The sequence below is a fragment of the Neopelma chrysocephalum genome, unplaced genomic scaffold, assembly GCF_003984885.1.
Source record: "Neopelma chrysocephalum unplaced genomic scaffold, ASM398488v2 Primary Assembly neopelma1_26, whole genome shotgun sequence".
In the NCBI taxonomy this organism is placed as follows: domain Eukaryota; kingdom Metazoa; phylum Chordata; class Aves; order Passeriformes; family Pipridae; genus Neopelma; species Neopelma chrysocephalum.
In genome coordinates, this window is record NW_020897695.1 from 3368665 (window position 1) to 3389706 (window position 21042).

The 21042-nt window shown below is 38.9% G+C and overlaps 1 protein-coding gene across 4 annotated transcripts; it reads right to left on the reverse strand.

Moving 5' to 3' along the window:
* Positions 1-2021: 2021 nt before the first annotated feature.
* Positions 2022-13534, reverse strand: DAZL (deleted in azoospermia like). 4 transcript variants are annotated; one of them, XM_027675348.1, is made up of 11 exons: positions 13419-13534; positions 11064-11198; positions 10653-10744; positions 9285-9336; positions 8088-8154; positions 7624-7763; positions 6256-6336; positions 5466-5522; positions 4289-4390; positions 3452-3547; positions 2022-2872 (listed from the first exon to the last, which is right to left on the reverse strand). In XM_027675348.1, exons 1-11 carry the CDS (start codon positions 13422-13424, stop codon positions 2819-2821), a joined length of 882 nt encoding a protein of 293 aa, XP_027531149.1. In that variant the 5' UTR covers positions 13425-13534; the 3' UTR covers positions 2022-2818. The 4 variants fall into 4 exon arrangements, with proteins under 4 accessions (XP_027531149.1, XP_027531148.1, XP_027531150.1 ...); XM_027675347.1 differs by having other exon boundaries at positions 3452-3550; XM_027675349.1 differs by lacking the exon at positions 13419-13534 and adding an exon at positions 12543-12666 and having other exon boundaries at positions 3452-3550.
* Positions 13535-21042: the final 7508 nt, after the last annotated feature.

The window sequence follows — 21042 nt, forward strand, 5'->3', positions numbered from 1 at the left end:
AGAAATACATTAACTACAGCATGCATCTTTATTTGACTACATATTAAGAAGCTTTGAGATTCCATACAGTAATTGTTTTAGGACTAGCAGCATGAATAGCCTTATTTTCAGCTCTGACACTGTACTTTACAGCAGTATGTTTTTAAATATAAATCCTGCCCTCATTACTGTACTTGCTACAGTCTCCCAACTTTAAGGTAAATGAGCAGAAAACTCCCTTTCATGTTTGTCTTGAGCACCAAGTATATATAAGTTCATATTACTAGAAAAAACCTCCCTTTGAACTTATTCACAGAAGTTAAAGCCAGAAGAATCATTGGGGCAATACAAAGACCCAGTTTGTATAAACTCAGCTGGGACCTTCTTTTTTAAAAAAAGTTACAGGTAAAGTATGTGTACTTTTGTCCCCTGGTTAAGCCTGAATTTTAGGAGTAGGAATAAAAAAGTACGAAGTAAATATCCATCTGGCTGCAAAGCTACTTTAGGATTTTCTTGAGATGCCATTTTTCATCTGAAAAAGCCCCATTGTCTTGATAGCCTGGATCACTTTTTTAAAAAATTTTACTTTGTTAGCAACATTAAAAGTGGCAGACATAAAAGCTCTTAAATATTTATCTATCCTAAAACACTGGTCTACCAAGTCATTCCTGTAAGGAATACAGACTGTATACCTGTTAGAGGACTTTTAGGAAAAACCATTTTGTTTCTTTGTAGCAATCGAGGATCAGATCACCTTCATGTTAAGACACAATTCATCTTGGTTTAGCACACAAATACCTAGAAGGAAAAAAATATTTCCATTTCGACAGAGAATTAGTGTCTGTGCCAAACAATCATTCTAATGGAGATCCAAGAATGCCATCTGTCTGGCTGTCTCATTCCAAGAATAATTCTGTCAGGGGGCAAAGCTTGTAAAGAAAGTATGAAAAGGCCACCAAGCAGCAAACTGGGGCACTTCAGCCAAGAACCATAATACAAACCAAGTATCATAGCTCTAGAATAGAAAAATACAATGCTTGCATTTACTTGGTATCTTGTCTAAACAACTGCTTCTTTTGACAAAGAGTTACCGTAATATTCAAAGGAGACTCAATGCTTTTGAGTCTCACACAGAACATACATACTGTGCACAAGCCAAGGCAGATCCACCAAGCCTCACTACTGCCTGCTGGCTCACAACTGACAGTCCACTTGATTTGAGAATACAAGAGGTACAAATTTGCAAGAAGCTTCAACCATGCACCCATTTTAGAAATGCCCTCAGCCACACACACATTAAACAGATGTTTCAACTTTCAGAATGCAACACAAAAGAGATTTACCTACTGTTTTTGTGCTATATTTACAGGGTACTTCAAAACAACATTATAAATGCATGTTCTCAGTTATAGCTTGTTACTTTTACTGGCATATGCTCCAAAAGGTACAATTCCAAGATGGGAATTTAAAAAAAAAAATTCAATTCCCTAAGGGTGTGGCTAACAAAACCAGCACAACATGATGTAATGGAAGAGAAAATAAACGGCACTTGTAAGGCCTTGGCTATGCATTTCCCTGTGATAAGCCTTCTCAGCATTCCTGTAAGAATAGTTCGTATCTAGCACCACCATTTCACACACACTGAACCATTAACTCACTCACCAGATGGCCCTGGGAGTAAAACTTGGTCAAATAAACAGAAAAGGTGCATTCTGTGCAGGTATCTTCAGGTTTATGTCTTCTTTTGCTGTTGAGATTCTTCAATGAGAGCTACACATACGCATTTCTGTGTTTTCTTATAGCTCCAGCATAAAGCTTTAAATACAGCCCAGGGCAACCAAACCAACTAGAACATCAAGTCAAAATACATCTGCATTTGCAAAGAAAAAATTATCTTTACCAGTAAACTGACATTGTCCCCCACCCCCTTTTAATTAAATTTATCCAAAACACTCCTGAGAAGTAGTCCTTGGACATTCGTGTACAGGGTATTAAGGTTTTAATAGCTTTACCAAATTATTAGTTAGATTTGTCACCAGAAATTTAGGTAGCCAAGGCAAAATAAAAATTTATTTCATTGTTTCAAAATACACAACTAAAATATACATGATTATTAAAATAGTCTTACAGCTAGCCTTTGATTAACAGTTTGCATCACATAACAAAAGCATATTTTAAATGCAGTATTTTCTCAGAATTTTAACATACAGATATTTTTAGGATTTTTTAATTAAAAAAATCATACTCTACTGAGTAGCCAATACAGATAATTACATTCTTGCATCTTAAGTTACATACAGAAATGTCAGGATTCTCTTCATTACTTACCCAAAAACAATAGTGATGCTCAAGACTGCAGGTACATAAAGTGTCAGTAATGAACATAATCACATTGATTATGTTGTCTAAAGGCAACTAGGACTTAAGAAGGGCTTCAGCTCAGTTACATCTTCTTTTGCCCTGATTTAAGAGTTCAGTTTTAAAATACAATCTCTTGGGCAAATAACTATTTCCATTTCTAAACTGTAAAAATTAACTGGTCAGGGTGAGTCAAATTGTGGTTAAAGCAAACCTGGTAATATGCAAAGTGTACGTTAAAACTCAGAAGAAAATCCACATGCAGCAAACAAACTGGGGAAGCATGCAAACAATGTAACCGAAGTTTGTCAACTCTTACAACTTTAAACTTCAAATTACCCAAGCAGGAACTGTATCAAAACAGGTCGAACATGAACACAAACTTAACTTGAAGCAACTCTGAGAAATGTTATGCTGAAAGTATTGCTGAACTGTAGTAACATCGACTTAATTAATTTAGATACTTTTAAGTCTTCATTCATCAAACACTTTTGAATCCTGTCCTTCCTTTTCGGAAATGATACACTTTGCTCTCCTGGGATCGGACAGAAGACAGGACGGGGAAAAAAAAAAATCAGATAATGATCAGAATAAGGTAACTGAAGTTTCATGAAAACTATATCAAGATACTCTGTAGTTTATTCCCCCTCTACAAAACTGATAAATACAGCCTCTGTATTCCCGTTTCAGAAGACCAGCTACCAACCTGAACTACAATTTATTGGTTAAAGCAGAGACAAAGCACAACTAGCCACCATCTACAGTGGTACATAACTAACAGACTATCAAGGCTTGTAACGCAACATCCTCTGTCCAAACCACATAGTAACCCACTGCTTTCAGCCATTTGTCTTTAAGAAATGACTACCCAGACTTATGCTCTTGATTGTCCATTAGCAATGTTCAGCAATTCATGCCATCTTGATTAAAGCCACTGAATCCAATCTCAGCATTTCTTTCCAGCATTAAGCAATTGAGAGTCAAGCACGTACAAGGAAGGAAAAAATTCAAATGGCATTCCAGATATTAATGCCTTCATCTTTATTGTATCCTGTAGGTGAACAAATCGAAGGTGAGCTGTGTTTTAAGATTTCTTTTTGCTTGCACTACATACCTTTATGTTGTCGTCTTGTGATAGAGAGTCATTCCTCAGCTGGTTCTCAGGATTAGACAGACAGGACACTACTGTTTGCATGCCCCTGTCCACAGACTTCTGAAATACAGTTATAGATGCATCAATACTGATTTTCTTAGTTAGGGCACTACTACCTAGCAATGCTGGTGTGGTTCACTTGGCATTCAGTATTGTTCTCAAATGCCTTATGTTCCCTGAAGTATTTGTCATTTTTTCCCCCCCTCTAACTTTTAATATTGGTAACTCATTATCCCCCTTTAGTGTTACATTATCTCCCCTCAGTGGAATAGGCTGGCTGGCAGCTGAAAAACAAAGTCTCTTTTAGAAAACTGAATTCAGAGCCAACTATTGGCTAAACTGAGGTCACCTTCCACAAAACAGTGAAAAAGGAAGTAACCACTACCAACAGAGATGTTTGAAGCTTAAAATAAATCTAAAACAGCAGGTAGTGCTATCTAATATGCTTTTTTAGTACCTGTAATTTTCCCTAAAATTAATACAGATTAAAGTAAAGGTGACAGGTAAAGTTCTGTCACTTAAAAACATTAGTATACTTAATCAAGTAGATCACACATTTTATACAGGCCTCAGCATTGCAGACAAGCACTAATAGTTTAAAGGAAACATAAGACTTCTGAAGTTGTACACACCAATCAGATACACAGGACTGAGCAACTGGCTAAAAGTGGCAACTGTAACCTAAATTCCTAGGATACCTGTCAGAGGCCCTTGACCCAAGCCACATAATCTTAATGTGCAAATTTCTGGGAATAGGATCTATGGTAAAGAACATTAAAGTTTTGAGAAAGACCTTACCTTTTGTGGGCTGTTAGCAGGCAAGTGCATGGGCTCAGGAACAGCACATTCCGTCTGTATAAATCCCGGATCCTCAGAGTGATGGTTTACTGATGTATAAACCTGTATAGTTTTATAAATATTGGAATACTTCATTAACACTGCATGCACAGTTATGTTCTCACTGATCCTCATCTATCTATCTGTAAAGCTGTGCCAACTATATCTTCACACTTCTGCCAGAAGTGTCCTGAGTGGGGGAAATGCTGTATCCTGATCTGTTTTATTAAGGCAGTTACTAATGGTACTTTCAGTTGCTAACAGAGACAGTTCAAGAAGAGTTGTCGCTCATATAATCAAGCTTAAAACACCTAATAAAGAAAGCCCTACGCACTCCTACTCTAAAGACCTTTGACCTGCTGCCATTTAATTATTAAGTGACATACTGTCATACAACTCATGGATGTTACTGAACAAAAACTACTTCAAGCCAACAGGGTAATCAGTATTTCAGCGACTTCTGAAAACTTTCAGAAAAAGAGAGTATCATTCAAAATAAAATTATGTATTACAGCTTTTAAACACTTAATTGAAACTGCACTCAATAACCACAAGATTATACCTAAAGAACACAAAAATGCCCCAAGAAGCAACTTAAGTTCCAACACTGCTAAAGAAATACACAGTATTTTTCCTCTCTCTCATAGATGTCACTTGTATAAAGTCATAGAGAGCACAAGTAATTTCTTTAGAAGCCAGCAGCACCATCTACAGTTTGTAGCAGCCTGGGAAATTATTTTTAAAACCTGTTGAAAGGAGCCAAAAATAAATCAGTATTTGCAAAGAACATTGAAACTTTTTAAATTTAAAAACACGTTGTCCATCAGGTCACCACTTATTTTTCCTTTGACTTCCTGAAAAGACCAATTCCATTCATGTTAAAATTCCAGAGTTCTGTGATCAGAATGTACAGAGTAATGCCATAAAACAGCTAGGTCTGTTCCATCTGGTAACTCAAACAGGCACCACTTCAGTAGAAATCCTAAACAATTACATGCTCTTGTCAGCAATATTTTTATAGATCTGATTACATACAGATCCAGACAACAAATACTTTGATTTTTTTTTAAGTATCAAACAGTAAAAACCATGTGCTAATTGAGAAGACAGTTTCAGAAGTTTAACTTTGTAGACTCACCAGACCAGGAGGCATAACATAACTTCTTTGCTCCCCAGCAACCCACTGTGGTTGACCCTTAAACAAATATTGGACAAGAACCAGTTTTAATTCATTAATTTCCAACACAGACAAGTAACAAAATTGCTTATGTTATTCAACTGTCTCCTTCCTCTTCTCATTCCAAGTTAAAAAAAAAAAAAGAAATAGGATTTCTAAATAGTAGGGAAAAATAAGGGAAATCACAGCAGCCACACTGAAAACAATCTCAAACCTCTAGCTGCTTCCAGTTACTAAACTTCTAGTTGAATTTTAGTAACAGGACTTACCCACATGTCTTAATTCTGAGTTCAAAACCCACTATCAGTAAGTGCCTTCTCTGATGTTTTTAGAGTGCCAGAGTGCGTCCCCCCTATATACACCCCACATTTGTATAGTCTGCTAAGACTCTTAAGTAACCTAACACCAGCTACCCATACTACGGCATGTACAAACACAAAGCTCCTTCCCACAAGAAGAAGTACTACTAATCCATGTACTTTTTTCCTAATTTGGAAATTGATTTATCACTGTATATTTAAGGAAACAAAAACTATATTTTATTAAAAAAAAACAAAGCATATACTAAGGTATTCAACAGTTTCCATCTCATTAGAATAAATATATCACTAGGTTTTGTTTTAATATCTGCAAAGGAAGAGCTGAAGGAAAACAGAATTCACAGAAAGATCAGACTTCGGTTAACATTTCATTACAGTTTTGTCAGGTATCAAATAGCCTTTCTGCTGCTACTAAAGCTTTACATACATACCTGATAGTTATAAGCCGGTTGATATCCTATGGGAACTTGCTGCTTTAGCAGTACAGTTGGTGATGAACTGTATGGATACGGCTGCAAATAAAGCTTTGTTTTTAAAACTGCAAGTTTGAAGCAAGATAAAAGTACTTTTATTTGTAGAGGTATTAGCTAGAAGCACGTTTTCAGAAGTATGTGGTTATACTGTTACTTCAGTTCCTGTTCAGACTAGGCTCACTACTTAAAGAGATCCTTACAGATTTCCCATGGGGCTTGGCTTCAGCACTTCAGGCACTAATAATCTCTAGAAAGTGGGATTCTAAAGTGTCTTACACATCTAAAAATCCCATTATCTGCTTGTAGCTGATCTTTTAAGTCATTTCAGAAGTTATGCCATAAACTTTCTGTAGTAGACCTGAAGCAGACTAACTACTATACAATAACGGATACAGCCTGAAGATCAGTTTCTAGGTGCCAAAGGGAAGCTCAATACTCCAGTTCAGACATTTTACAGTATTTCTTCCCTGTAACTACTCTGACACAACATTAACCTGGAACCTTTCTTCAGAAAATAGTTAAAGGCACATTCCAGCATTTAAGTGAGTATTTTTCTTCCTACGCTTAAGAGGATCAGCAAGAATACTATTGTCAAGCTCTCTGCCTTATTTCTGTGAGTCACTGCTGTTTGCTCTTCTTCACTTGCTTAAAATATAGAAAGCAGAATCAGTTGGTAATTAATACTGCCCTGTTGCATTGCCACAATACACAGGCTAATGCAGTAAGAGTCTAATCTGGTCTGTTCACAGTACAGAACTCACTCTACCTACACCTTATCCAAAGTATCAATACAGTGATGCCCTGCAGGCAATACTGTACTGGTCACAGCTATTAGCAGCAGATGCAGTAAAACAGCATCTGCTGTTCTTAAGACACAACAGCAGTTCAAAACCAAGAATCTGCTTGGCTAGGAGGAGAGAAGAGTACCAGAGACAACTTCTGGCTCCATACTTGTTTACAAAAATACATTTTGAAGCTTGTAGTTTATTCTGAGGCAGGACAGCAATACATTAAAAATCTGGACAGATTTGATTTGTTAAGTACATCAACAACAAACAAGATCACTTAAGAACTGTTAAATAATTCAATCTTAGCTCCACCTTCAACAGTTCTCATTCTTAGAAGGTATTTTCCTCTATAAAGAGATCACAACACAAGCAATTTTTCAAGGTTGCTGGCAGCATTCTTTTGAAGTGGTTTGAAGTCGTGTGCTTCTTACTCAGGAAGATAATATGAAAACAAGTAGGCAAATCAGATTGGAATCTGATCAGACTGCACCTTCAAAAATATGTAATGATTCAAAATCAGTAACATGAACAGCCTTACCTGAACATATGGTGGTACTGGGCTCATTACAGGTGGAGGCTGAAAATACGTCTCTGTATTCTGACCACTCCATACATTATGGAACTGTGGCGGAGAAGGACCAAGGACAAACGGTCTGGGATGGACGGAAGAAGCTTGTTCTGAAGCAAAGAAAAGATAGTATTAAGGCCTTTTCACATGTATTTCATCAGGAATCTGAAATAAAGCTGAAAAAAATCTTGACTTTTGACTTTTAAATTTAACTCAACATTAACCATATTATATTGTGCTACCAACCCAAGTTTTATTATCACAGTTGTACATCATTTATACAAGTGAGGTCACAGAAGTCAGAACCAAGGTTTAATTGTAACATACTCTTTATCTGGTGCAGTATGTATCTGCAAAAATACTGATGTATAATTAAGAAAAAAAACTGTTAATACATATTTGCTATATAAACTATTTTATTTAGATATACTTACTCAGGTTTTGTTGCTTCCTAATCGCTGGCCCCAGTTTCAGCTTTTTGCCATGGAAGTTGATTTGTGTCTGAAAGACAGTTAATTCTCTGTAAGGAGTCAGCGAGGTGACTGGTTTGTGGGATTTTAATGAGACTGGACTCTGCTTCTACACCACAGTACCATCAACTCACCTCCGGGTGCAACAGCCTTGATTCTCCTCTCCTTCTTAACACCGTACGTATTTTATCCTCCTGCAGTGCCCTCAGCACTCTTATTTGCCTACTCACTGCCTCCATACTTGTTTCGTATTACTTGCCTTAATAGCAACATGCACTACTAGTAGCTTGCAACTACATATTAGTGACTGTCAGCCCTGTGGTTTTATACATACAAATTTTAATTATTCTTGCCTCAGTGAGAATATTAATATAGAGTGACCACAGTCCAGGTTCCCTATTCACATTGCCACTTCCTTCGTTCCCACCAACTTCCTGACAGGCTTCACGTAACGTGTTAGAAACTGTCCACCTATACTAAAGGAAATGGCTGCTTCAGAGGGAAGTATTTCAATACATTTATTTTCACAGTTACTGTACTCAATGTGGGGAGGAAGAGGGAAAACAAAAAACTCTGTCCATGGTTTGAGACCTACTGAAGTCTATCAGAACCAAGTAGCTGATTTGGCTGCAAGCACCGAGATTTAAAATTTCTCTGATAATGAACTGTAAGAGCAGAAGGGCTGTAACAGTTCTACCCCTTATCTCCTGTGTTAACTACAGGAAAATTTATAACACATGAACAGCTGCAGCACAGTCCAAGAGGCTTAAAAAATACCTGCACTCCAAGTAGCACCAAAAGGTACAAATAGTGCAAGAGAAACATACCGCAACTGCTGAAATGTCAAGTAAAAAACTGTCTTCCGTGAGAATGCTATTTCCAATAATAAAAGGCCTGTGTATCTGACATAAGGACAAGGATTCTATGACAATCATCCACTACAAAAAGCAAGCAGCCAAACACACCAAGGCTAACACTAATTTTGTTTCTTACTTAAGTAAATATATAAAGATAGTACCACCGGCAGATAGTTTATCAAGTTTACTTTTTCGGCTGCCCTAGACTTTCCTAGTTCTAACTTAGTCTACATAAGTTGACTTCCCTTGAACCTGTCTCTAGCCTTCATAAATCAACTTCAAATAATTTAGCAAAAGAGCTTACTTCTACTATTTTTTGAACATCCACATTCTCCAGGAAAGACACAAATCCATACCTAAAAAGGAGAAACAGGCTATTCAGTGATCAGAGTTTGATTTGATTGTTAGAAATAGACCAGTTAACAACATATATGCCAGGTATGTTATACTGCACATCAAGTAGGACATTAGTTTATGACTCAGCCTGAGAAAGTATTCACTGCTAACTAGCAGCACCTACTACTGGGCCAGGTGAAAGAAAGTGAATGACAGATTCTAGACTAATTTGAAATACAAATAAAGACTATTTTTCCATTTCAACTTCTTAAAATGAGTACTGCTGTTGGTATTAATAACGCAGAAAGGTAAAAAAATTAAGATCTGAATTATCATCAAATTCTGTATTTACTACAGGGGTCTGGACAAAAGCAGGAATTACAGGAACAGTGACACCAGTGGGGGAAGCAATCCTTGAAGAGGTTTTTCTCTTTATTTCACTGCCTCTCTAGTTTACTGTATTAAAAATTGTGTCCAATTAATCAAGTCAGTCAATTCATTATCAATATTCAGAATGTGCACTGAGTAATTGCACATCAGGATTCACTGTAAGGACTACCAATGAATATGAGCAAATAAAATTTATTTCCAGCTCATGCAACACTACATATGCCTAAAAAAATGTGACTTCTTCAGATCTATGCATAGAATCTTAGAAAAAACTGGGCTGGAGAAAACCCCAGAGGGTGTAGTCTCCTCCTTGAAGCAGAGATAACCTCAAAACTGGGATAGCTTCCCCAGAATTCAATAGGCTAAGGTCCTACATTTCCTTATTTAAGGGTTTCACCACAATAATCCAGATTTTTTTCTGTATACCCAACAGGAATTTCCCTTGTTTGAACTTCGTTCACATACTCAGTTTCACTCTTTACCCACATGAGTTTGGATTGTTTTACTCTAGAACTTATCACCAAGTGTCAGAAGAGTGCAGTCCCATTGCTCTGAATAAACCATCTTGATTCTCTTAACCATCCTGAACTATCTTTAAATTTTTAACTACTCTCACCATCAGAAAAGCCCTGCAGAAGAATTGTCTGCATGAGCGTGACTTAAGTTTAAAGCTTTGCTTCCATTGGTTAAGGGGTAGTAACCGTCTTTTCCCTGAACAGATAGACTGAAGCCAGAAAAATCAGGCTGTTCTTTGTAAGATTACACAGACTTAGTTAGGGGCAATACAGATCTTCTAGTTTAACAGTGTTAATTCACCAAAACAGAAAACTACAGCTAGCACTACGGCTTAAGCATGTCAAGTGTGTTGCTAAGTATCTGCTCATATTACCTATGACAGAATTATGCATAAGCAGCAATTTAAAACAACCACTCATGTTGTACTCACCCTTTCGAGACACCAGTTCTGTCAGTGATTACTTTCACCTCTTTCACAGTACCGTATTGTTCAAAGACAGTCCGAATTTCTGCCTCTTTCATCTAAAAGAAAACGAAGTCTTGAACTTCTTTGAACACATTCAACTGCTTAGAACTGACTTAAAGCAAACAGTACCATCTTCTTAAGCCCATCTCCTACTAGCTTAAGAACTAAAGGTTTGTTTTGGCACATCTGTTCCAAAATTCTCCCATGGCTTTTCAATACCTTAAGACTGGCAAAATGCACACATGAAAAAAAAACCAAACAAACCCCACCACCACTACACAAAAAAGCCCCCCACAAACCCAGAGTTAAATTTCCATTTTCTTCCCACTGAAGTACATATCTTAAACAATTAAAAGTATATGAATATATAAATACCCTTAAATCAATTCCACCAACGAAGACTGTGTTTGGCATGATTTTTCCTTCTGGTAAAACATAACCTTGACTGACTGTTGATGAATAGGTGCTACTCTCTGAGGCACTTGCACACTGGGTCTCCACATTTACAGACTGAAAAATATCAACAGAAATACTTATTACAGTCAACCTATTACACTTTAAGATACCAGAATGCCTGCAGCTTCCTAGAGACATTGCATAGACATCAAGGACAAAAATTAAACAAAAAGTGAGAAGACCATTTCTTTGGCTGCCTACCCAGCTAAAAGGGCATTTGAACTGCAACCTCAAGCTGACATAACTGTTGGCTTCTGCTTTTCTTTCTTTCTAGATCTGTTCCAGCAAACCAACATAGAAGCAGTATTCACTTTGCTGTGCAAATTCTCTGGCAGCCTAGAATGGGAAACAGCTCTCAGCAGAAGCACCCACTCAGCAAGCACCAGAACCAGCACAAGGAAGCAGGCTGGTGCACAGATACTGCTGGTACACCTGTCATACAGACCCTTGGCTACGGTGGAAGATGAGCATTTGTGTCTCACACTAATGATGCAGAACAGAACCTTCAAGGATAATACACTTATTTAACCCTTTTACACATTAAATAGCTGAAAGAAAGAATAAACAGGTTACTTAGACATTCTGGCAATTTGGTAAGCATCAAAAATAAGCTTTAATAGTTGTTAATGCAAGTGTTTCTTAGAACTTGAAAAAGAGATGAAAAATGCACAGTGGTGAGAGCCTCACAGTATGAACACAAGAAACACAATCTTCCTTTAAAGCTAATTTTCAAGACTTCAGTACTACGATGCAGAACTTTTGCCAATTCAAAAATAAATTTCAGCTTACTGGAATTAACAAATCTTTTTCCTTTTCTTATCACAAGGTAAAATTAGTCAGTTTGCTCTCTGCATTATTCCAGCAAGCATGAAGTTTAAGTTGATGCCTGGCAACTGGATTAACCTCCTCATTACAGTTGTCTTTTGGCAAAAGAAAAGGTGAAAATGGACTATCGTTGGGGCCAGGTGGTAGAAATACCTACCTGCTCAAATGGGTTGCAAACATCGCTCAATTTAATGCTCATCTAGCAGCGGAAAACTTTTCTTCTGGCCACAAAAGCACAAGCCCCCAGTTTCTCAGGCTTCTCGCTGGCCTCAACATGCTCTTTGTTTAAAGTTAGCATTACACTTCCTTTCCTTTTTTTTTCTTAATTTTAACATTTAAACCCTATCATTCATGTCCCGCTGCGCAGTTTCCATGACAGCGCCGCCACCTGAGAGAAGAACATGGCTCCCACCGCAGCCTTCCCGATGGGCACTAAGTGGAGCCCTCAGCCCAGCACTGCACGCTAACAGCTGATACTAAAGAGGTTTTTTAAAAAAAAGAAAAAGAGAGAGAGTTGGGGGTGTGTTTTTTTGTTGGTGGTTTGGGGGCTTTTTGTACAAAAGAACACTTTACTCGTATACTGTTTGAAGCGTCTACGCTTCAGTCGCAAGTCTCGTTTTTCAAATTTAAAATAACCCAAAACACTAAGAACAAATAGGAAGCGGGCTGTCGGTGCGCGCTCCCGCTGCCCGCACGGCGCCCGCAGCGCAGTGGGCGAGGGAGGATTTTGTTTCTGGCGGCTGAGGGAAACCGAAACGGGGAACCTCGCGCGAGCGGGGCACGGGGTGCCGCCGCCGCCATTTTACGCCCTCGCACCTCGCCTGCCCAGCGCCGACATGGCGCAAGGAAGGAGGTTTCGCACTCCTCAGCTCCTCTCTGAGGGCAATGGAAGCTGTTCAGACCCTAAGCGCGGCGGGGTACGCCACCCGGGAACAGGCGAAGGGACGTCCCGCCTGGCCGTGCGCAGGGCGGCGGCACCGCGGCAGCGAGCGGCGGAGTCCATATGGCGGCGGCGCCGCCATAAAATGGCCGCTCATGGGTGTGAAGTGCGGTCCATCGCCAAGCCCTCGCCAGAACCGTAAGGCCGAGGGCTGCGACCCCCCCCCTTCCCTCGCACAACTCCGTGGTTTTTCACTCGCGGCATTTCCTCCATAACCTTAACCCCTCATCTCGTAAGATTTTAAAACCTTCAAGAAGTTTTAAATGCTAGTAGCCCTCAGGGGCTCAGCCCTGTTACAGCTCTAAGGCGACACTACCCCGGCTGTAGAGAGCCCCATTCCTCACCCCAAAAACCACCAAAAAGAATCACAGAATCAGCTGGGTTGGAAAGGACCAAGGCACTACATCACCCAGCCCCGGCGGCTCCGCGTTGAAGCGCCCCCCATTACCTCCCAGCACCCCAGTACCCACTGTCCCAGGACGGCGCCCCTTTCTCTTCCCTCCACCTACCATCATTCACCGAAGCCGAGGCTGCGCCCACACACCAAAAAATGAGGCTTTTAAAACAAAAGTAATATGAAATTTTTTGAGAAAAACTGCGGACAGTATAGGCAGCTCTTTGAAGTCCCCGATGAGTGAAATCACGATGCCTTCGGCCTTCTGCTTAAGTAGCCCCAAGTGGAAAGGGGCGGGGAGAGGCTTACACCAGCCCTGGTCGCGCTCTCACATTCGTTCTCTCCGCCCCTCACGGCACCGCTTGCGGGGTGCGTTAGTTAAAAAACTGGAAACAAAGGGGCGAGGAAAGTGTGGCTTTTCTTTGTTGGGGAATCAGGCCTGTCATTTGCGGCCTTGTTGTACGGGATGTCGCTGCTGAGTGCGTGTGGTGGCAGCAGTTCTTAGCATTTTGACGAGAACTCGCTCTAAACTTGGTTTGTGGTGTGTTGTTGAAGAAGCTTTGAGACAAAGCTTTTCAGACAGAACCTGTAGCTTTCTCATCGCTGCTTTTTCTTGAATCAATGTTATATAGCTATTCTAGAGCAATCTGTTTCCATGCTGTGACGGCCTGTACTGCAAAGCAGCCTGCTGTTTCATCACCCGTGGCTCAAGACCTTTCTAGAAGGAAACTCTCTGTAAGCCCTTCTGGTTCTACAATAAGACAACAGGGTTTGGAAATGAGTTTTTTTAAATAGTTTTTTGCCACTTGTGTCAGATGTTTAGAACAGATACTGATTTTTGAAAGTTCCAGGGAGAGGGGAAACTTAGGGATGTGTTGACAAAATTAACCCAACCTCTAACTGAGCTAGGTTAATAAAATGTTTTATTTATGCAGGGTTTTTTAATGGCAAAAGCATAAGAATGATCCTTTTTTAGGATGAAAAATGAAAGTAGAAGGCTAAATTGATAAACTGGAATGTATCTAACATGTAAGCTGGTTTTTTCCTATGAAATTTTATTTCTTGTAATGCTTAGGGGTTTTTTTTAACAGTGTACCAAGTGATATGAATAATTACATGCCTTTTTTTTCATTAAGTAGTAAATTGGTTAATCAATTAATTTGGTAAATCAGAATAACGCAGGGAGAGCCTCCGTTTTCAGATCTGATAGGCTGCAGTGGATGAGGATTCTACAAAAAATGTGATGAAAAATTGCCAATCTGATAGAAATATTAGTGGTTACATCTTGAAATTTAATAGTCAGAAGTACAGAACTACATACCTTAAAGGTCAGGTTAGATTTAGTCTTCCTAGAAGTAGAACTAAAACTGGATAGCAAGAGTATCAGACATCATTTGAATTTTTACAGCATTTCTCATGACTCTACAATTTTGGGACCTTTTCTTGAGAATCATGTTGAGTCTTTCTGTAAAGCTAAAGCAGCTAACTGTTCTGAGAAGATATGTGAATGTAAAAGAAGGATATAAAAAAGATATTCAAACTAGTAGGTTAAGAAAAAGAGAAGAATTTTTAGACAAGCATGCCGATGCTGAGTTACCACATAGAATTTGAATGTCTGTTTTCTGAGTTTCCTATTTTGTACTGAAAATGCCACATATGTTTCACAGCAGTCAGTTTTAAAGGGTTATTCTATATCTAGTCAAGTTTTGGACATTTCCTTTATGGTTGTTTGCATCGGGATAGCTATTTAAGGGGATATATCATAATGTTGTGATGAATATTTGCTTTAAAAAAAAAATTCCATGCTGTTACAATTTGCATTGAAACCACTAATAGAGTTTCTATTGGCCTCAGTAAGCAAACCAGAATCCATATTCTTACTGGCGTGCTAAAATCCTTTGAAATGTAGTGGATCATTTGCAGACTGATTTTTCTTATATTTTTCCCCCCCGACTCTAAGAAATAATGGAACACTAATAAGTTATATTAAAAAAAACCCACAATTAATTTCTGCATTCCAACAAAATCACTTTTTCCCCCCTTGATTCAGATGAAAACCAGAGAATTATTTTCATCGTTAATCCATTTCCTTAATTTTCAGTAGTGGAATTCCTTTAAGAGCTCATTTTTCTAGAAACCGCATTATTTTAGAACACTTTAATTAGTCTGATAATAAATTTAATTCATACAGGCAATGATTAAGTGAAAACTTAAGATCTAAACCATATATACTTGAGTTATCCATAATCTACGTCAGGACAATGCTGAAATCATTGTAAGAAGTTGTTCTGTGGTCAAGTCTATATTTAACATTACCAATTAATTGTGATTAGCCTTTAGGCATTTAAATTCTGACAGGTTCTTTAAATTTTAATCCTAATAACTTTAATCAATGTAGGAAAGCTGATACACGCTTTATTTTGTAATATGGCTTTGAAAATACTCAATGATTTTTTCCTATAAATTTCTCTGGTAACTTGAACTCAGGTCTGCCAAACAGAGTTTGGCACCAGGGACCACAAGGCAAATAGGCATTCCATGGAAAAAGTACTTAAGCTTTTCTCCTGATAATTAGAGCCATTTCATTCAGGACTTAACAGACAATGTTGGTGCTTTTGTCACATTTTTATGCCATGCACGATTTTACAAACTTTTGTCGTAGCTATCTTTCAGCCGCTTTCAGATTGCAGCGTTACCTGTGTTGTTTCTTTCCTTTAAGGTGGTACTTATCACCTCATGAGATCGGTAGCAGAATTAAAAATTTACAATAAATACTACGTGTGTTCTCCTTTCTTGCACAAAGCCTTAAACAGTCAAGAGTGGAATAATAGAGTTTTAGCCGGATGTCTGAGGGTTAAAGAGTTAACCGCGTATCTTATGAGCTGTTTGCAAGCCATTAAACAAGTACAGGGAGACCTCTTACTGACGTCACCTGATGGTCGAGGATTATTTGCATATGACTGTCCACAATTGGCAGGTTTGCTGATAAAGTTATGTGTACTGGTTATGTCATACGATTTAAACACAGTTAATGTCTGCATGGCAAATAGATGGAAAGGCCCATTTGCTGAAACAGGCATTATTATGCAAATGTATTGTTTAGTATAACTGCATTTGCAGTAAACTCACATCTAAGATGAATATACTACCCCCCCAAAAAAAAAAAGTTGCATTCAGTCTGTATCACAGGCATATGTTGTGTGAGTAAATCCTACAAAATCTTTTGCAAACTTCATACCTAAGCCTCTTTTCTAAAGCAGTTAGAATCCTGTAGGAAGGACAATAGCTTCCTAAACATTCTTTTGCCAGAGGGAGCCAACTAATATGTTCAGATAGTTTCTGGTATTATACCGTGGTTTTTTCTGTTGCAGTGTTTGTACTCATTAAACTCGAAGTCATTAACTCCCTGCTAAGTGCACTTGATTTGAGAGCAATGTGATTTTACAAATCCTTCTCAATCTTCTCTCTACCAGGTGCAAATCATATATTTAAATAATGTAAGAAATATACAGGGTATTGACTATATAAGGGTTATCATCGTGGTGTATCTCTCACAAAGGTGATACGTGCTCAAAAATTACAGAAAAACTACAGTTTATAGTCTTCTGACAAGATTTTTGCTGTTCTATTTCTGTGCTAGAGCAGAAATCAGGAAGGAGAACAAAAGCAGCCCTGGTGCCCATTCTTAACTGTGCCAAAGAAAGGACAGACCAGTGTTGTCTCATCTTGCTCTTTATTTCTTTAACATCTTCAGGGAGAGAAAAATGGCTGTATTGTTGCAGGACCCACGCAAAAGCCTTGGGCTGTCCAAAGACAACTCTGATGGAGGTTTTAAAGCCTTTATCCTTCATATAAGGTTACTCCATAGCACAAAATCTGAACTTTAACCTTTTGTTTGGCATCATGATTATGGGCCTGATTTTCTATACTTTAGCTGGGTTATTTTTTCCCTTAATTTAATGAGAAACTTACCTGAGTTAGAAGTTATGCAACTGGATACTGGAGTTACTCCTTTTGTCAGCAAATCAAGCCTTAAAACCTTTACAATTTCACTGACTTCAGTGAAAGTACATTACTTTGAGCAGTAATAATGTGGCTGAGAAAAAGATCGCTATCTGCATGTTTTCTACCATGTGATACTACAGGAATCAAAACAAAAGAACATTGAATTAAAAAATCCACCTTTTTGTGCTTCTTCAGTTTTTTAACAAAGTACTTGAACGTGAAGGGATGGAGACAGAAGTATTATGCAGTATAATAATTGAAGCATTTATATTTTTCTAGCTCATATATATATACCGCATGGGAATGATTAATAATTTTAATCCGTTGTACCAGTTACTCAATATTTGTGTTCTTTTTAATTGTTACAGTGTTAAGTTTTATTTTCATTTGGAATCAGATTGTGCTTTAGCTAATTTATCTTCCTCATTCTGTCTCATAAAATTCAAATGACTAGAAGTCACTGGATAGTTTTACATGGAACTTTGCCTACATAAGAGAGTTTTATTCATATTGATGTCAATGGCTCTACATTGCAATAACCTTATCCACTCGGGAATTATGAAAAGATTAAAAAGTTCTGGTGATGAAATATCTCAATAATAGTATTTTCAGGCTTTGCTAGAGATTAGAGGAGTCCTGAACCGAGTCATTGTACTGTGATCTCAGCCAACATCTCACGACAGGTCAATAGTAAGATTCTGAAATTCTTTTAAAAGAAAAATAACTATCTAATTGTAATTCTGATTCCTTGTTAATTGAGAAGCTGCCCAAATCTTTGTCATAAGCTGTCAATTCTGGTAGGTGACGATTTTGAAATCAGTAAGACTTGATATGAGAAGTTGTTAAAAGCCAAGAGCTTTTCTCAGGAAAAAAAGACTACCTGGATTCCAAATGCTTAATAGGACCTGAAATAAGCACTCAGCCTTACAGCTTGTCTTAAATTGACTTCCTAATACTGAGAATTCCCAACTGTTTGACACCACAATTGGCAAATGTTTATTTTTTATTTGCATTTGACTTACTGCCATTAATCATTTTGCATACTTACACCTACAGTTGGTTTGCGTTTGTCAGGTGCAACTTGACAGGATTATGTGAAGTGGATGGGAGACAACAATCGCTCTGAGTATGATTCCTGCATGGTAAAAATAAGGACTGTTGGGGGCCCAGTTAAGAACTTCTCACAATAGTAAGAAATCAATACTTTACCTCACCAACCCCAATCCTTGTTGCAGTCAGTCTGTTCTTCTTGCTGCCTCACTCTGACATTTGGCATACCTGATTTTTAAAAGTCACCATAGAAAAATATTTACAAAATGCCTTGCAAATCAAGAGTTAACCAGTACATGAAGTAAATGTCCAAGTGTTAGCATAGAAAATAGTATTAATCAAATACAAATCAAATTTTCCAACTATGAAGTAGCATATTCTTAATGCTACAGTATTTAAAATGGTATATTTGCAAACCTTTCAAAATTTATAGACACAAATTTGTAATCCTGAACATACTGACAAATCATTGCATGATTTAATTTTATTTTCCTATATTTCACTTCTGCTCAGCTCTCCAAGAGATTAAAATGTAATGCTGTGTGCACAGATTCTTTAAAGTCTCTCTCAGACTGTTGTAATAGTCCAAGTCAGAGCTGCTTTATCATTTATTTTCAGAAGAAATAGTTACAACATTTCAGTCATTCAGACTGTCAGGTGGGCAACATCAAAGCATATTTCCTGCACTTCTCTCAGCTTTCTTAAAAAGAACCTTCTTGACCTTTGTTCCTATAGATCACCATCACATTTTTCCAGGGTAGAAGTATATGTATATCTGCAAATGCTGCTACTCTCCACAAAATTAATGACTTGGTGTTTTAGTGACTTCATGACTTACGAGCTCTGTAATCATCCTATTGCAAGACCGCTTGCAAAAGACACAAATGCAGTTGTCCCTTATATTTCTGAAAGCTTCAACAAATCATTTACTGCCACGATGCACAGTAGTTGACTGAAATATTTGTGGGCTTCCAAAGTTAGACAAGTAACTAAGAAATCACAGAATCACAGGATCAGAGAATATACCAAGTTGGAAGGGACCCACAAAGATCATCAAGTCCAACTCCTGGCACTGCACAGGACAGCCCCAAGAGTCACACCATGTGCCTGAGAGTATTGTCCAAATGCTTCTTGAACTCTGTCAGGCTTGGTGCTGTGACCACTTCCCTGGGGAGCCTGTTCCAGTGCCCAACTGCCCTCTGAGTGAAGAACCTCTTTCTAATATCCAACCTAAACCTCCTCTGACACAGCTTCAGGCCATTCCCTCTGGTCCTGTCACTGCTTACCACAGAGAAGAGATCTACCCCTCTTCTTCCCCTCACGAGGAATTGTACACTGTGATGAGGTCTCCCCTCAGTCTCCTCCAGGCTGAACAGACCAAGTGCCCTCAGCTGCTCCTCATACGGCTTCCCCTCAAGGCCCTTCACCATCTTTGTTGCCCTCCTGTGGACGCTCTCTAAGAGCTGAATATCTTTCTTGTGTCCAAAACTGCACACAATTGTAGCAGTTATGGCATGGACCCACCACATTGTGGTGCAAACTGGCAAATCATTTATTAATGGACAAATGCGTTTATATACCCCCAATGACATCAGAGGTTACGTAACCATAGAGCACGTGCCACCTCCCTAGCGCTTCTTCTCGAACCCTTCCAGTGGGCATGCTCCGTCGAGTACTTCCTTTGGGGGCTTGCTGCGGAGACTACATTTCCCATCCTTCCTTGCGACATTCTTCCTGTAGCGACATTCTTCCTGTAAAGTGTTAACCCTTTCTGCACACACAATATTCAAGGTGAGGCCGCCCCAGTGCAGAGCAGAGTGGGACAATCACCTCCCCCAGCTGGCTGGCGATGCTTTACCTGATGCCTCCCAGGACGTAGTTGGCCTTCCTGGCTGTCAGGGCACTGCTGACTCATAGTCAACTTGCCATTGACCAGGACCCCCGGGTCCCTTTCTGTGGCACTGCTTTCCAGCATCTCGTTCCTCAGTTTATCTGTACATCTGGGGTTACCCCATCCCAGGTGCAGAATCCAGCACTTTCCCTTGTTGAACTTCATATGGTTGGTGATTTCCCAGTCCTCTAATTTGTTGAAGTCTCTCTGCAGGGCCTCCCTGCCTTCCAGGGAGTCAACAGCTCCTCCTAGCTTTGTGTTGTCTGCAAACTTGCTCAGTATCCCTTCCAGTACTGCATCCAAGTCATTTATGAAGATGTTGAAGAGCACAGGGCCTAGGATGGAGCCCTGTGGAACCCCACTAGAGACAGGTCACCACTCTGATGTTACCCCATTCACTATTACCCTCTGTGCTTGACCTGTGAGCCAATTGCTCACCCACTGCATGATATGTTTATCCAACTGTGTGCTGGACATTTTGTCCAGAAGGATACTGTGTGTAAGTGTAGAAGAATCTTTCTGTAAGATTTAATTCAAGGAGGCAAGAGTTTATGTCACTCAAGAAAACTTTCCCACCTGGGAAAGAGGCATTTTTCCAAGGGATAGTCTTAGATGTTTTCTTCTGCATTTCAGAGGAGCTGACTCCCTGGTACAAGAGAGGATAAGTTCTTGCAGACATGTTTGAAGGCCCCCGCAGCAGGGGGGCCAGGCAGACAATAAAAGCCTTAAGAAGAAAACGGGGCGCATCTTAAAATGCCTGGTGCAGCCAGTGCCGTAATGTTAGTGTTCTCAG

What these genes read in the sequence shown, in the direction of transcription:
- DAZL (XM_027675347.1), bottom strand. An exon ending in TAGGAAGCAACAAAACCTGA is followed by an intron (nt 7,764 to 8,087) that starts GTAAGTATATCT and finishes TCTTTGCTTCAG; the next exon opens with AACAAGCTTCTTCCGTCCAT. An exon ending in ATGTTATGCCTCCTGGTCTG is followed by an intron (nt 4,391 to 5,465) that starts GTGAGTCTACAA and finishes AAAACTATACAG; the next exon opens with GTTTATACATCAGTAAACCA.